At 42.9% G+C, this 15708-nt stretch overlaps 1 protein-coding gene across 2 annotated transcripts in view; it reads left to right on the forward strand.

Moving 5' to 3' along the window:
• The window catches only part of LRRK1 (leucine rich repeat kinase 1), a 129461-nt gene that overhangs the window by 61649 nt on the left and 52104 nt on the right, over positions 1-15708 (forward strand). The window contains exon 4 of one of the 2 annotated variants that reach the window (XM_047766851.1): positions 2669-2804. The exons of the other annotated variant lie outside the window; for it this stretch is intronic. Coding sequence (XP_047622807.1) covers positions 2669-2804 — 136 coding nt within the window. The remainder of the gene's footprint in view (positions 1-2668; positions 2805-15708) is intronic. 2 annotated transcript variants of the gene reach the window in all.

A 15708-nucleotide genomic window follows, 5' to 3' on the forward strand; every position in this document is an offset into this window, starting at 1 on the left:
AATCAGACCAGCCAGGGATGTGTACATTCTAGCCATCCCACCGAGGGACTGCTAGATTTTATTTTTTCACAATTTGTTTTGCTTGTTCTTGCATTCATTTTGGCTTTTATCTCTACTAAAACCTTTTTGACTTCTTCCCTAAGAATTTGGTTGATGTTGCTGTGGCTCAGGCGAGGCTCTGACTTCAAACTTCTTGGCTTGAATCTGGGCTCCAGGGCTTCCTGCTATAGGACTGCCTTCAGGTCACTGAATCTCTCTGGGTCTTGGTTTCTTCATCTACTGATTTTTACCTAGTTCTAGAAGTTTTGGTGTCATGCAACTCATTTATGGCTTTATGACCCATTCTTTTTAATAATTATTTTTAATTTTTTTTCCATCATAGCTGGTTTACAGTGTTCTGTCAATTTTCTACTATACTGCAAGGTGACCCAGTTACACATACATGTGTGACCCATTTTTGACCTTTTTCATTGTATCAAATATTTCAAAAAATATTTTTCCCCCTTCATGCTGTTGAAGCATCTGTCCTTAAATTCGGGTTAGTCTGTTCTTCACATGGTCACGCTGCTCTTTTTTGTTCTTTGCACCAACCTGGTATAAGTTTTCCCAGCTTTTTTTTTTTTAAGTTTTATTGAAGTATAGTTGATTTACAGGGTTGTGATAATTTCTGCCGAACAACAAAGGGATTCAATGATACATATACACACATCCATTCTCTTTCAGATTCTTTTTCCACATAGATTATCACAGAATATTGGAAAGAGTTCTCTGTGCTATACAGCAGGTCCCCAATCATTTCACCTGCCTCTAGTGTGCATGTGCCAATCCCAAACCCCTAGTTCATCCCTCCCTCACCACCCCCACCTGTCCTCTTTGGTAACCATAATTTTTCAAAGTCTATGAGTCTGCTTCTGTTCTACAAATAAGTTCATTTGTATCCCTTTTTTTTAGATTCCACATATAATTGATATCATTTGATGTTTATCTTTCACTGTCTAACTTTACTTATTATGATAATTTCTGGCTTCATCCATGTTGCTGCAAATGGCATTATTTCATTCTTTTTTGTGGCTGAGTAATATTCCATCACATACATACCACATCTTCTTTTTCCATTCTTCTGTCGATGGACATTTAGATTGCTTCCATGTCTTGGCTACTGTAAATAGTGCTGCAATGAACATTAGGCTCCCTGACTCCAGACTATATTACAAAGCTATCATCATCAAAACAGGGTGGTACTGTCACAAAAACAGAAGTACAGGTCAGTGGAACAGGATTGAAAATCCCAGCCTTTATTTCCAGTTTTTTCTGTATCTTTAGTGTATTTATTGTAATCAGCCTTCAGTTTTTAACAAGAGTGTGTCTTTTGAAAGAAGAACCCACACAGTTCACATTGTGTGTGGCCATATTGGTTTATTCCTTCCATCTTTTTTAATTATATTTATTACTATGCCTTTTCTTTTCTTATCTTTGCTGGTTTCCTAGTTTCTAGAGAACACTGAGATTTTACTTTCTGTACCTTTGTTACAGCTCTCTGCCTTGACTGGTTTCAGTTATAAACAGAGATAATTATAGTATCCAGCTTGGAAGCCAGCTCTGCACTTAACACAAGGCCTGGAGCATAATAACTGCTTAATAAACATTAATTAGACACCAACTTCACACTTCAAAAGGAAATAGTGATCATCTAACCCTACATGTATATAGTGTTTGGTGTCTTTCCCAGCACTTAGCATATTTGATCCATTCAGTACTTCAGTAAGAACTACAAGAAATATAATCTGTTTAACGGATGAAAATATTGAGGTTTAGAGACTTTCTGTTACTTGTCCAAGAACAAAAAGTGATGCTCAGACCAGAACCTGAGTCTTCTTAACTAAGGGATTTTCTCATTTCATGATTCCTGAACTGTACTTCTCAGCTCTTTCATGGTTCTCACACTTTTCTGTAGCTGGAATCCCTGGGGGCTTTTAGAAAAATCCCAATGATCAGGCCACACAATACACTAACTAAATCTGAATCTCTGGGATAGTGCCCAAATCAGAAGCTTTAAAAACTCCCCAGGTGATTCCAGGGTGCACCCTAGGTTGTAAGACAGTCACTTTCATTGTCTTGGCTTTCATGCTAAAAGCAGGAATGATTGGGAGTTCCCATTGTGGCTCAAGAGGTTATGAACCCAGCCAGTATCCATGAGATGCGGGTTCCGTCTCAGGCCTCAATCAATGGGTTAAGGATCCCATGTTGCCATGAGCTGTGGTATAGGTTATAGACACAGCTTAGATCAGGTATTGCTATGGCTGTGGTTGTGGCCAGCAAGCTATAGCTCTGATTCGTTCTCTACCCTGGGAAATTTCATATGCCACAGGTGTGGCCGTAAAAGCAAAAAAAAAAAAACAAAAAGCAGAAATGCTTGACATCTGTGTCTGTGATCTTTCTACGGGCAACTCCTACTAGTTTGCCAAGACAGGGATAGAGTGTGGAAGTGGTTATTGCATTCTGCAAATGAGAAGACAAGGAAAAGACAATGTTGCTTTTCTTCTCCTTGGCCTTTTTGGGTAGAATTGGAAGAGAAAATGAAATAAAAGTGCAGCCTGAGTCATAAGGACTCCTTGGGCTTCCCCAAAGCAGGTGGTCCTTTTTTTTTTTTTTTTTTTTTAAATTCAAGTGAATTTCAAAGTCAAGGACCTTGCAGTGGATGTATCTGGCTGCTGTCATCTCCAACCTGTCACAGCACTCTCCTTCAGTGCTGCTGGCAGAAGAGAGGGGTCCAGCAGTCAGGAACCATGGCCCAGGAGCCAGAGGTAAGTGCACCAACCTTTCCTGGTGTGTGGTGGGATTGAACTGGAATTTTGGGTTCAGAATATTAGACAAGGGTAGGCAAAAAAAGGGTGCTTTGCTGCTGTGTGTGCCCAGCCTGAAAACTTCCTTGACCGCTGGCATTCGCAGCAGTGACCTTGATGAAGCAGTCATCTTGTTTTTTCCTGTATTTGTGTTCTGCTTCCCCCACCAGCTAGTCAGTATTTTCTTTTTTTTTTAATGTAATTGCTACCTCCGTGGAAGCCAGGGCAGTTAAGGTTCACCACGCCTCTGTGTCAAGCACAACCTTGGCCTCAAGGCTGCCAGCACCTGCCTCTGCCAGGGAATAGGGAACAGCCGAGAAGCCCACATAGACTTTCCACTGGCAGCAGGCAGGCTGCTGAGTTAGGTTCTGATGGTGTTTGGAAAGGAAAGTCTGAGAGCTCAAGCCACACGGTCTGGACACACTTTTAAAAGAGCTGAAGTGAAGCCAAGTCAGACCTGCCAAAGCCACGTCTGGCTCTGGCTTATGGGTGCCCCTCTGGAAAGCTGCCCCACCCTTGCCTGAACGTTTAATGAGACAGCCTGTGTTGGTGACCATCCTGTCACTGTTTGCTTTGTTGCCATGAGAAATAATGCTTTGATGTTGGCACACCCGGAAAGGAGCAGGAAAAGAGAGAGGCCAGGAGAGGCCTAGGCAGGGCCTGGACTAAGCACTGTGTTCATCCCACTCAGTGGTTAGAGGGCCGGTCCAGAGGGCTCTCTGGGTTGTTGGGAGTGTTATTGATTTTGAAACAACCCGGTTGGGAAGTTTTCATTTCCTTTAAAAGTCCCTCATGATTTCAAATCTGCAGTGAACCTGGAGAGGATCATTTATTACCAGTATTACTATTACTGTTGTTGTTGTCACTTTTTGGATCAGCTCTGGCTTATGATGTACCTTAAACATTCCTGGGGACTGGCCATTCAGTTGCCTCCATCTGTGCCCAAGCACAAACGTCCTGGCTGCACATTTCAGGAGCTGAAGTGGCCCTTCTCTCTTGGAGGGATCTGGTGGGTCTGAGGATCTGCATAAGCAAACGCTTAGAAAGGGTCGGCTATAGCCTGTTTGGTGGCTCAGCCTTTTCTAGGATCTTTGTGCAGCTGATCAGAGGCTGATTCCACTGTGAGCAGGTCACCTTTCCTGAGGGACACTAAGGCCTCTGGGGGACACCCTCATCCCAGGTTAGGCCTAATGTTTGGTACAAGGTCTTATTCAGCATTTCTGCTTCTATACCTTGCAACTTCTCAGCTCCTCATACCCCCTTAGAGTGGGCAGTGCTGTCTCACCCTTGTTCATACATTTTCCCTGTGGAAGCCTACAGAATAAACTACTGTGACACTGTCTACGTGGTAAGTGTGTCTCAGAACTTGAGAATGGATAGTTGGGTCACTTGAGGTGGGTGTTCATAGCGGGCTGTACCACTAGATGGGCAGACATACAAAGCAGTTCTATAAACCACTTGTATTTAGTTTAAAATGGGGGAAATGATTCACAGAAACGCAGAAATACTAAAACTATTCCTTGAACTTATGTAACAAACTAGAAAACACAATAAGGAAAGAATAAGAGAAAAAAAGGAAACATTATTAAATATCATTGGAATTTTGGTATAGACAGACAAGTACACTCATAAAATGCAGATAAATTCCAGATAAGCATTGAAAACTCATCAGAATATATTTTTAAAAAGTACATTTATTCCACTTATAAAAGTAAATGGTGGTGTTCTCATCGTGGCTCAGCGGAAAATGAATCTGACTAGTTTCCATGAGGACACACCGTTCAATCCCTGTCTTCCCTCAGTGGGTTAAGGATCCAGTGTCACCACAGCTGTGGTGTAGATTGCAGACACAGCTCAGATTTGGCATTGCTGTGGCTGTGGTGTAGTGCGGCAGCTACAGCTCCAATTCTGCCCCTAGCCTGGGAACCTCCATATGCCATGGGTACAGCCCTAAAAAGACCAAAAAAATGGTTACATTTCTTTAAAGTTTTATCTTTCAAATATGTAATATATATTTTATCTTTAAAATATCTTTGAAATTTTAAAGATATGTAAAGGTGTATAAACATATATGATCACAAACAAGACAAATTAAAGTTATTTAGGCGATCCCTGGTGGCGCAGCAGTTTAAATATCCAGCATTGTCACTGCTGTGGCTTCTTGGCCAGGGAACTTCTGCATGCCATTGGTGTGGCCAAAATAAATTAAATAAATAAATTTATTTACAGTACATTTTACTATAATTATAGTAAAAATAGTAATATGGTAAAATACAACTTTACTATATTATGCTAATATGGTAAAATAGAATTTTAAAAAGAATATAAAAAAGAAAAACCATAGAAGATACTTGAGAAAAAAGAATTAATCAAACCTGAAATACAAAAGAGATGATGGATGCAATTATAGGTCAGTTGATAATTAAATTTAATCCAGGCAGTGTTTATAGATCACCTACTAGATGCTTGGGACTTAGCAGTGCCTAAGCAAGAGCCCTGGACCTTGCCACCACATTGCTCCCAAATCCCGCTGGGTTAGAAGTTAAGAGAAATGAAATAGTTAATTTACATATGAGAAAACAGACAGTAAATCATGGCATTGAAACATATACCCTATTGGCAATTACAGAAATTCAAATTAAAGTGACTTGAAAGTACTGTCACATACCTATTAAACTAGTAAAAATTAATATAAATGCTGAGTAAGACACTTGGCAGGGTCAAAGAGGAGGGGCACCAGAGCCTTGCTGCTGGCACTATAAATCGGTTCCATCTGTGTGGAAAGTAATTGGCGTCATGTGACAAAAGCTATAAAACTCTTTTCTCCCAGAGAACAGTTCTGAATTTGGTATTTCCCTTCTGAAAGATAACTCTAGGACATAATTTTTTTAAAAAAATGGAGTTTCCTGGTGGCCTGGTGGTTAAAGGATCCAGCGTTGTCACTGCTGTGGCTCTGGCTTCTGCTGTGGCGAGGGTTTGATCCCTGGCCTGGGAACTTCTGCATGTTGCAGGGGTGGCCAAGAAAAAAAAAAGGAAAAAAGTAATTGCAACAATTGCACTGCTTACTTAGAACAGAAACAGACTCACAGACTTTGAAAACAAACATAGTTACCAAAGGCAACAGGTTGTGGAGAGGAAAAGACTGGGGTTTGGGGATCAGCATATGCACACTGTAGTATGTGGAACAACTGGCCAACGGGGACCTGCTGTATAGCACAGGGAACTCTACCCAATATTCTATGATAACCTATGTGGGAAAAGAATCTGAAAGAGAATGGACATGCGTGTATGTATCACTGAATCACTTTGTTGTATAGCAGAAATTATCACATTTTAAATCAACTATACTTTAATAAAACTTTAAAAAAATGGGAAAAATATTTGAAAAAAAATAGCACTGTGATGTATAAGGAGAAAGTAGGGTGGGAAGCCCCAAATGTCCAGCAGCAGAGGAACTCTATGCCCAGTCTTTACCTGTAGGGTGGACACCACATGGACACCTGGCTGCCAGTACTCTCTCTACACCCCAGCCCCACACAGCAGCCTCAGGAAGTCTGTCCCCAGCCCAAGAGGGTCAAATGCCCTCTTCCATCTCTAGAGCTTCCTTTCATCTTATCCATAGCACTTAACAATATCTGGGGTTGCCTGTTTGGGTAAGACTCCTGTTTAATATCAATCCCCCCACCCCCCACCACCCCCCATCAAGCTGGAAGCTTCTCAAAAGCAAGGATTTGTTGTTTTGCTCACCCTGTGTTTGCCCCTCACTGTAGGGTCTGGAACAGAATGAGTAGATGGTTGCTTGGATGGAAGGAAGGATGGATGGATGGATGGATGAATGAAGAATGGGTGCGTGGGTGGATAAAATTTTATATTTGTAATAACCCTCTGTTTACATAGGACTTAATGGCTAACAAAGTACTTTGCCAAACATTCTACTTTAATCTTCTATACAAACCTGTGAGGTAGAAGTTTTTGTCTTTATTTAAAAATTGAGGAAATACAGAGTTCTTTCACCTGTAAGTTGAGTAGCTTAGTAACTGCAAAGGTAGTATTTTTATTTCTTTTTTCCTTGCCTTTTTTTTTCCTTGCTCTCAAATTGCTATTAGCAAAATTTTTATGCTGGAAGGGGTGTTTTTTTGTAAGCTTCCTATTTTTAAAAGGAATAACTGAAATGAAAGGGCAAAAGCATAATGTTGATTTTAAAACAAACCTTGTTTACCTATTTTTAAGAATTTTAGCGAAGAAAGGGTGATAAATTTTGTAAATATGTTTTGGCATTCTGATGATTAAAAGAGGGTCTCTCTTTCTTCAACCAAATAGGCTGATGGTTTTCTGTAAGTCACCACAGTGCTGTTTTCTTGGTGTAGATCCTGCTTGGTCACAGAACTTAAACCTTTGAATTCAGTTACTGATTTCCATTCGAGAGGTTGTGTAACAGTTTTTGCATCCATGTGTGTTCACGTAGTTGGCCTAGAATTGTAATGGCTTTGAAAAAGTGTTTGGTTTTTCTCAGTAAATGAAGTGGGTCTTCTGTCAAGGAACCATGTGTATAACACAGAGACGATTTGTTCTTTGAAAGATTTGATTGAAAAAGTATTATATTGAATTCGGAGCCTTTGGGGAGTGATTCTTTAGTTACTTTCCTTATTTGTTTGTCTCACATACCTTTTTTTTTTTTCTGATTGTGTCATTGAAAATTGTTTATTGTGGAAGTAAGTATTGCCTTTCAACACCATTATTTGGTTTGTTAGCTCTGGCTGAGGACATCTCCCATAACTTAAGCATTGTTTCTGCCACGACTGTTAGGTTATTGTTTCCATTTTTAAACTATTAAGATACTTTTATTTTTAATGTAGTCAATTGATCAACTTTATCCTTTTCTAACGACTCTAGAATTGGTTTTATTTATCAAGTTCCCTGTTTTTACTTCATTTTGGTTTTTCTATTTTTAGTCTAACTTTGTTTTCATTTCCCTGATTTCTTTTAGCTTTCCATTCTGGGCAGGAAAGGGCTAGTTTATTTGCTTTGCTTTTTCCTTTTTGCTCAGAGTTGTTTGTTTTTTTTTTTTCTTTTCCTCCATTGCTTGTGATGCATTTGTTGCTCTAAAAATGTGTTCTGCTGTTGTGCATTGGTTTTTCTCTCCTATCCAAGTATTTTTTGAAAGGGCATTTTTTAATGTCCAAATCATTGGACACCTTTTAATTCTGCTTTCACCACTGGTTTCTACGTTGACTTTGTCTAGGAATAAGATGCACAGGAAGCTTGCCCTCTTGCCCGCTTCTTCCTTTTCCTTTTGCCTCTTATTCAGAATGGAATCAATTTATGCACAAGTTCATACTGATTTGAAAACAGTTCGCTCTCCTGTGCCCTCCTCTTTGATGATCTCCCATTCTTACTGCCGTGTAGCTTTATAATTCCCATGGAGTTCCCATGATGGCGCGGGGGAAACAAATCCAACTAGGAACCATGAGGCTGTGGATTAGATCCCTGGCCTCACTCAGTGGGTTAAGGATCTGGCGTTGCTGTGAACTGTGGTGTAGGTCGCACACGCAGCTTGGATCTGATGTTGCGGCTGTGGTGTAGACCTGCAGCTCTAGTTCCGATTGGACGCCTAGCCTGCGAACCTTCATATGCCGCGGGTGTGGCCCTAAAAAGCAAAAAAAATAAAATAAAATAAAATAAATGAAAAGTAAAATAAAATGCCATCATAGGTTTTCTTGTAAGTATTTTTGTACTCATTGATCTGGCTCCTTAGTTACATTTCCCTTTTTTAATGTTTTGGCTGCGCCTGCAGCATGCAGAAGTTCCCAGGCCAGGGATCAAACCTGCACCACAGAAGTCACAACAGGATTCTTATTTCCCTTTTTTTGTTTGTGGGTTTGAAATCATATTAGTAGCTAATCACTACTGATTCTGGCATTTACAGTATTTTTAGCGGGCAGGCTTTTGTGAGAACAGATTTCATTTTTTTCTCTCAGTCATTTAATTTAATAACTGTCACTTTAAATAATCGTCCTTCCGAGTTTAGAAGGAAGGCTGTCCTCCCCTCCGGTTAGTGTTCTCAGGTTGTTCTGGGCCTTCTCCTTTTACATCATGGAGCCCCCCCAGCCTTTTCCCTAAGTTTCTGGCTACTTTCGCCGTCCTGTTTCCTTACCTTTTTATTATGTTTCCAGTCTACTTATCCCAAGAGACAGACAGTTTTTCAGCTTTCAAGAATCTCTGCTTCTTTCTTTTCCTTTCTTAATCTGTGGGTTTCTGTTGATGGAATGTTCCAGATTCTCAGATCTTGACTTCTCTGATCTTCCTGTGACTTGTTACCATTTATATCAGTAACAAAGTAACCGACACAGGTTGGCTTAAAATAACAGCAATGTATTGTCTCTAGTTTTGGAGGGTGGAGGTGTGACCTCAGGGTGTTGGTAGGGCCAAGCTCCCTGGAAGTTCCAGCGGAAGGCCACGCCCTGTCCCTTTCCTGGTGACTGGTGGTTGCTGGCAGTCTTCAGTGTTCCATGACTTGTAGACCCATCATTCCAGCCACATGCTGTCCTCTCCCATGTCTTCGTGTTGTCTTCCCTCTGCACGTGTCTGCCTGTGTCTAATCCCCCTTTCATGAGGGCACCCATCATGCTCGGTGAGCACCCATCTTAATGACCTCATTTTTACTTGATTACCTCTATCAAGACCCTGTTTCTGAATAAGCTCAAATATGCTTATTTTGACATGCTGAGGATTCAATATATCTTTTGCCAGGACACAGTTCAGCCCATGACACCATCCTTGTGGCCGTCCACCTGCCATGGCTGCCGCATGTGCTGAAGATGGACAGCCGGTCAAGGTCTGGGCCCCTTCCCATCCTCCCACTCTCACCACTTCTCCCTCCTGAAAGCCTGTCCCTGCGAATGCAGAGACCTGAGCAGTGGGTGCCTGGAAGCCTCGTGTGAGGGCTTTCTCCTGGGACGAGGATGTTCTTATCTGCTGACCTCACCGGCACACGGAGGCTGAACGGGAGCCACCCTGTCCAGTGTGCTGATTCCCTGTCCAGCTGAACCCGTCACCCAGAGCCTCCTCTGACAGTCTGGGCCCCCAGAGAATACTGGCAGATTTGAGATTTACCACCCTCATTGGCATCTGTGGAGAAACCCCTTCTGCAGTCAGACATCGCTCATGTGACTTGGGATGTGTCTTCAGAGTCTGTGCCTGGCTCTGCCACTCTGAGCATCTTCTTTTTTAGGTCCCTTTTCACTTGTTCTTCAGGCCTTTTCATGAGTTGCCTCCCTTCAGATTAGCCCTGGTGGTTTTGCAGCTCCTCTGGCATCTGGTGCCCTGACTGCTCCTTCACCTAGCGGATGGTGGTTCTTGTCTTCCTGGCTGGTTCTACAAGGAACCACCACCCAGGAAACTACATATCCACAAAAAGAAAGGCATGGGTTTTACGCGGGCCCAGGATTCATGAATTTTAGAAGGTTCTATGTATTGCTCCCATTTTAACACGTGTGTCTTGGTTAAAGAGACTGATCCTGCTGACTGCCTTTGGTGTCCTGCTCTGCTGTCACTGAGCTCTAGTCTGTCCCCTCAAGGGACAGTGGGTGCAGATGCTTCTTTGTGGGCTGCTTAGAGACCTAGTGAGGAGGAAACACTGGAACTAGCTCTGGTGAGGCTGTTCTCCAAATCACAGAGGCACACCCCTAGCACTGAACGGAGAACCGTTCTCTGTGTCAGCTCAGAGCCCAGCTGCCAGCCCCACAGCTCTCAAGGTTAAAGCCAGATTAAAAGCAATGTCATTTTCAGCCCTCCACTGAACAATTATATTCTTCAACCATACCATAGGGTTGCACTGACAAAAAAGCATCAGAGATGTCACTGTAGCCCAGTGGCTCATCCACCATGGTATGTGTGTCTGGAAGCATCAAGCAGCATTACACAAAGGCAGGTAATTGCCCTCCTGGACCACAGCTTCTATCACAGGACAAGGAGACCTTCTTATTGCAGAGGTGCCCCCAGACGTCACTGTCTATAATGAGCCAAATGCCCTTGAACTGGTCCTTGTCACCATCACTACCTCAGAAAACAAGTTCTTCAAGTCATCGCACAGTGCCTTCTGGGAGAGAGTACTTCCCTTCTCTTTGGCCCCAAATTGAAAGCGCTCATGCTTAAGAACCAAGAGAAGCACGTTTTCCATCCGTTGCCTTTGGACTGGATGTATCTTAGCCATGGCCCTGTTGAGTGGATGGCATCTCCACAGCCAGCTGTCTTTGATTTTGCAGTTCAGCGTGAATGGATTTAATTATACAATTGCTGGCTTCTCTCCCTCAGAACCTGGTTTATTGTGATCCTGCCCGAACTAAACACAAATAAGTAATGAGGGCTTTGGGGCCTGCCCAGCTCAATTTCAATGTTAAGGGTACTGTGCATTCTTCTTCCTTTTTTCTTCCTCTCTGCCCCTTTGGAAGCACTTCAGCACCCTGGGGTGTCTGTGCACCAAAAGGAAGGCAGCTTTTGTAAATGCAACTTTTCAGACTAATGCAAGATCAGGTAGAAGTCTTACGTGTTTTTCCAACCTCCATCCAGCCCAGGAGTCTTCTCACGAGCATGTCTGAATATGCAGTAGGTCATCCCATTCTCAGACTTCTGCTTTTTGCTACTTCTCCCCAGGGCTGGAGTTTCACAGATTTTAACCCCGCAGAAACTCTAGTGTAAGACTAGAAAGAGCTCAAGTTTAGGAACTGGTGGCATCTGCTTCCTCCTCTGCTTCATGTCTGATCCTCCTCTTCTTCATGTCTGGGGAATTCCGTGGCACATTCAGATACTCACTTACTGATGATTTACTTTTGAGAAACAGCGCCCCTCAAAGAAGCACAGGTAAGCTTCCCTCCAGGTGTTCTCTCCTGGCTTTGTGGTCAACATCACATACTCTTAGTTCAGGAAAACCAAGAAAGCAGGGAGTTAGGGTGACAGGATGCCTGTGCAGCACCTCCACAGATCTTCCCTTCAAGCTTTGAACTCCCCAAGCCTTGGTTCCATCTGTACCATCTGCTTCTTCCACCACCCAGTGCCCAGGTTCAGCGGTGCCCCAGGTCACTGCTGCTGCCTGTGGGCACAGGTGAAGTAAGACAGCATCCTTCTTATATAACTCGGGCCAGGACACAGAGCCTTGTTGGGGGTGGGGGGACTAAAAGGGTAGTCCTTGCATCAGGGCTTGTGGGATTAGTAGGACTTAGATGGGAGGGGAGAGGGCCATGAACTCCAACAGGGAGCAAGCCATCAGGGAGCTTCCCTTCTGCTTTGTCATGGTGTCAGGACAGAGTGCAAAGGCAGAGGCCAGCCCACCTGCAGATTCTGACATCCTTGAGTAACCTCGTGACACCCACAACCAAAAGGAGGCCAGCTCACATGTGTAAGCTTTTGCAAAACTCTCTTAGCTGCAGACCCACCAGCCTTGTGTTTCTTGCAGCCCCCAGAGCATCTAGAAGCCATTTGGCACATTGGCCAGTCAGTTACTGACAGCAGATACACACACACACACACACACACACACACTAGCCTTCCTGTGAATTTCAGTATTGGGTCCACTTTCTGAGCCCTGTGGTTCATTTATGAATAGGCAGTTTCTGCGCTTTAGTTGGCAGTGTGCCCTTGGTTTTGAATCCTCTGTTCTAAGAGTAGGCCCATTTCCCCAGTTTCTTCTACTTAGAACAGGCTATTAACCCTAGAAGCCATCTGCCAGCAGGAGTACAGAGGCTGTGGAGGAGACGGTGAGCCAAAAACCTGGAAGGTGTTCGGGGCAGATTGTAGAGGCGTGGGGCTGTCTGAGGAAGGAAGTTGTATCTTCTGCTGCAGGCAGGCTGGGATGGGAGAGAGTCGATGGGTTTTGAGCAGACCTTGTTGTTTTAGGATGAACAATCTGGTTAGAGGTGCTAATGGATGGATTGCTGGCTTGTTTTTTTTTCAGCACACAAACATTTATTGAGTGTCTGCTGCATGCTAGGCAGGTGCTGCACTTCACATACAGTCAGACAAGACCCAGCACTGGAGAGGCATGCTATCTGGGTTCCGGATGGCCTCACCACCTGCTGGGTCAGGGGAGGAGGAGATGACCCTAGGGCTGAGTTAGTGTAGCGTGACATCCGCAGGCAGATTGCTACAAGGGGAGTTGACCCTGATAGGACCTGAGAAAGTACCACCTCCACCTTGACTTGCCCAATGCCCCACTTCTTATGCAGATCAGGGCTACAGCTCAGGAATCAGAGGACAAGGAGGATATGCAGGAGGAGGGTTGCCATTGTCAGAACAGAAACTTCTCGGCAAACCACCCAAGGATGCCTGATTGATTCATGTCACAATCACAACCTGAGTCATTCCTATAGTTGTATTTATTTTTGATGGCCCCGCAGAGTTTTATTTATAAGACTTTCAATAGACTCTTAAAGTTTGTTATTTAAATCCAAAACTAGCCTCATTTCCATCTTACATTTGACTGCCATTTGCTGCTCAGATCCAATCTGTTTGATACTGAGTGACCAAAATGGCGACATAGGGTGAGTGGAAAGAGTTAGCCTGCAGACTAGACACCTTGGCTCTCTGTCCAGCTGTCTGGCCCTGGCCCTGGGACCTGACTGTATCTTTGAGAACCCAGGAAGTGGAGGCAGCCACACCCTTGGAGGATCTTCTTTGACTTGGCATTGCAAAGACTGGCATGGCTCCTAGGTTGGCGCTCATGATTACCCCAAGGCTCCCCATATGTGGGAGGCCATTGGCCTTCTTAGCACCACAAGCCAGAAGTGATCTAGACATCATCTGGTCCAAACTGCTTATTTAACAGATTAAAACAAAGAGCAGTAAGGTGAAGGATGATACAACTGTGAACTGCGGAAGGATCAGAAAAAAAGCCCATATGGCTGGATTCAAATTGGAGGCATCAGAATGCACTCATGTTAAATACAGAGTTGTACTGGATCACTGGGCCAAGAATCAGTGACAGCCCAATAGCAATGAACACACCTAATACCCAGATCTTGGTTTCTAAATACCATTTTCTGCTAAAGGGAATCAGGGCAGATTCGAGGGCCAGGACTTGGAAAGCACCAGAGGAAACTCAAACATCTTGTTTTACCAGGAAGTAAGGGAGTACCCAAAACTAATAGGGATATGTCAGAGGAACACTGGAGCCCCCTGGATGGGACTCCCACTGGTCAAATTGAGGACTGCCTGAGCATGGAAATAAATCAAGATAATAATGAATTATAATACTTTGAATTTAAAAAGAATCCGTGAATCCATAGTGATATTTAAAAGGATTGAGGCAATGCCCTTCTGCACAGAAGAATGAGAGAAAACAAATGTAGAAGGAATGGTAGTTTTAGAAAAATTACTACTTTGTAACTGATCGTACTAATTAAGTCAGGCCAGGATCAACAGTGGATGCTGAAACCACTGGGTGAGCTGATGCAGTAACATAAGATGTTCACGGGTCTCAGAATATCACCTCACAGATTGCTAATTAACCATAAAGAGGAAAATGGAACTTTACAAAGGAGGGACCTGACAGATACCACCTTAAGCAAGGCAGCAGACTTGGCATCACTTTAGTGAAAAGCCTTACATCAGGGGCCCTCTGCTGGAATTTAACTGGTAGGACTCAACATTGAGATTCTTGCCAAAACTGCTTCAATGGAATCTTAACTGAATCAGTAGGAAACAACTGAGTTAATTCAGATAATGAGATAGTCACAAGACTAGAATGACTTGAAAACTTGGCAGTGCTAACGTTGAAAAAGACCTAAAAAGGTAGGCACATTCTTCCAGATTAAAGAAAAGAGACATAACAACTAAATGTGATGTGTGATTCTTGTTGGGATCTTGGATTAGGACACAAAATAGTTATAAAAAGACATTTCCAGGATATTTCGGAATATTTGAACATAGACTGTGGATGTGATAATACTGTATCAATGCCATTTCCTGAAAATGATAAATATATGGTTCTCCTGTAGGAAAATATTCTTATTCTTCAGAGACACCTGTTGAAATATCTGGGCATAAAGTGCCAGAATGGTTATAATTTACTTTCAAATGGCTTATGAAAAAATGAAAATGTGTTGTGCGTTTGCTTGTATCTGTGTGTAGAGGAACAGGAGATAAAGCAAGAAGCCAAATGATACAACATACTGACAGTTGGTGAGTCTAAGTGAAGAGTATATGAATGGATATGCATTGTGTCCTAGTTCAATTTTTCTACAGTTTTGAAGTTTAAAAACAAACAAACAAACAAAAACCTCTGAGGGGGAGTTCCCTTGCGGCGTAGTGGTTTAAGGATCCAGTGTTATCACTGAAGCAGCTTGGGTTGATGCTGTGGCATGGCTTTGATCCCTAGCCCAGGAACTTCCCCATGTTGAAGGTGTGGCCATAAATAAATAAATAGGGAAGCAATAATAATAAAAACAGGTCTACATCAATAGCTTGACTTGTCTGAGGAAAAAAAAAAAGGAACTGAGACTAAAGCTCCATTCTCATGACCCAAAATCCAGTACACCATCCAGGTGAATGGAGAAAGACAGGCAGAGACAGTCCCTCTTCTCCTTGGTTCAGAGAGTAGACCTTGAGAGGATGTAGTAGACCCAGCCTTTCCAATCCCAGCAAGTTAGCTAAGGAGATAACGAGAAGGAACACATCGCCCCCTAGTGGCCATATAAGGAAGTCGGTCTGCTGCTGCCAATTTTGAAAGCAAACTTACCTCCTGGTATTGGTGTCTTTCCCTGTCTGTCTGGTTGTTAGATTTGCCTGTTAGTAAAGCAGTAATTTTTGTTTCTCTAGTTTTCTGATATGGATTTCTGGTTGCTTTAGAGAAACAAGTCAAAAATCCAATTTC

Source organism: Phacochoerus africanus, chromosome 2 (assembly GCF_016906955.1).
Source record: "Phacochoerus africanus isolate WHEZ1 chromosome 2, ROS_Pafr_v1, whole genome shotgun sequence".
Lineage (NCBI taxonomy): Eukaryota > Metazoa > Chordata > Mammalia > Artiodactyla > Suidae > Phacochoerus > Phacochoerus africanus.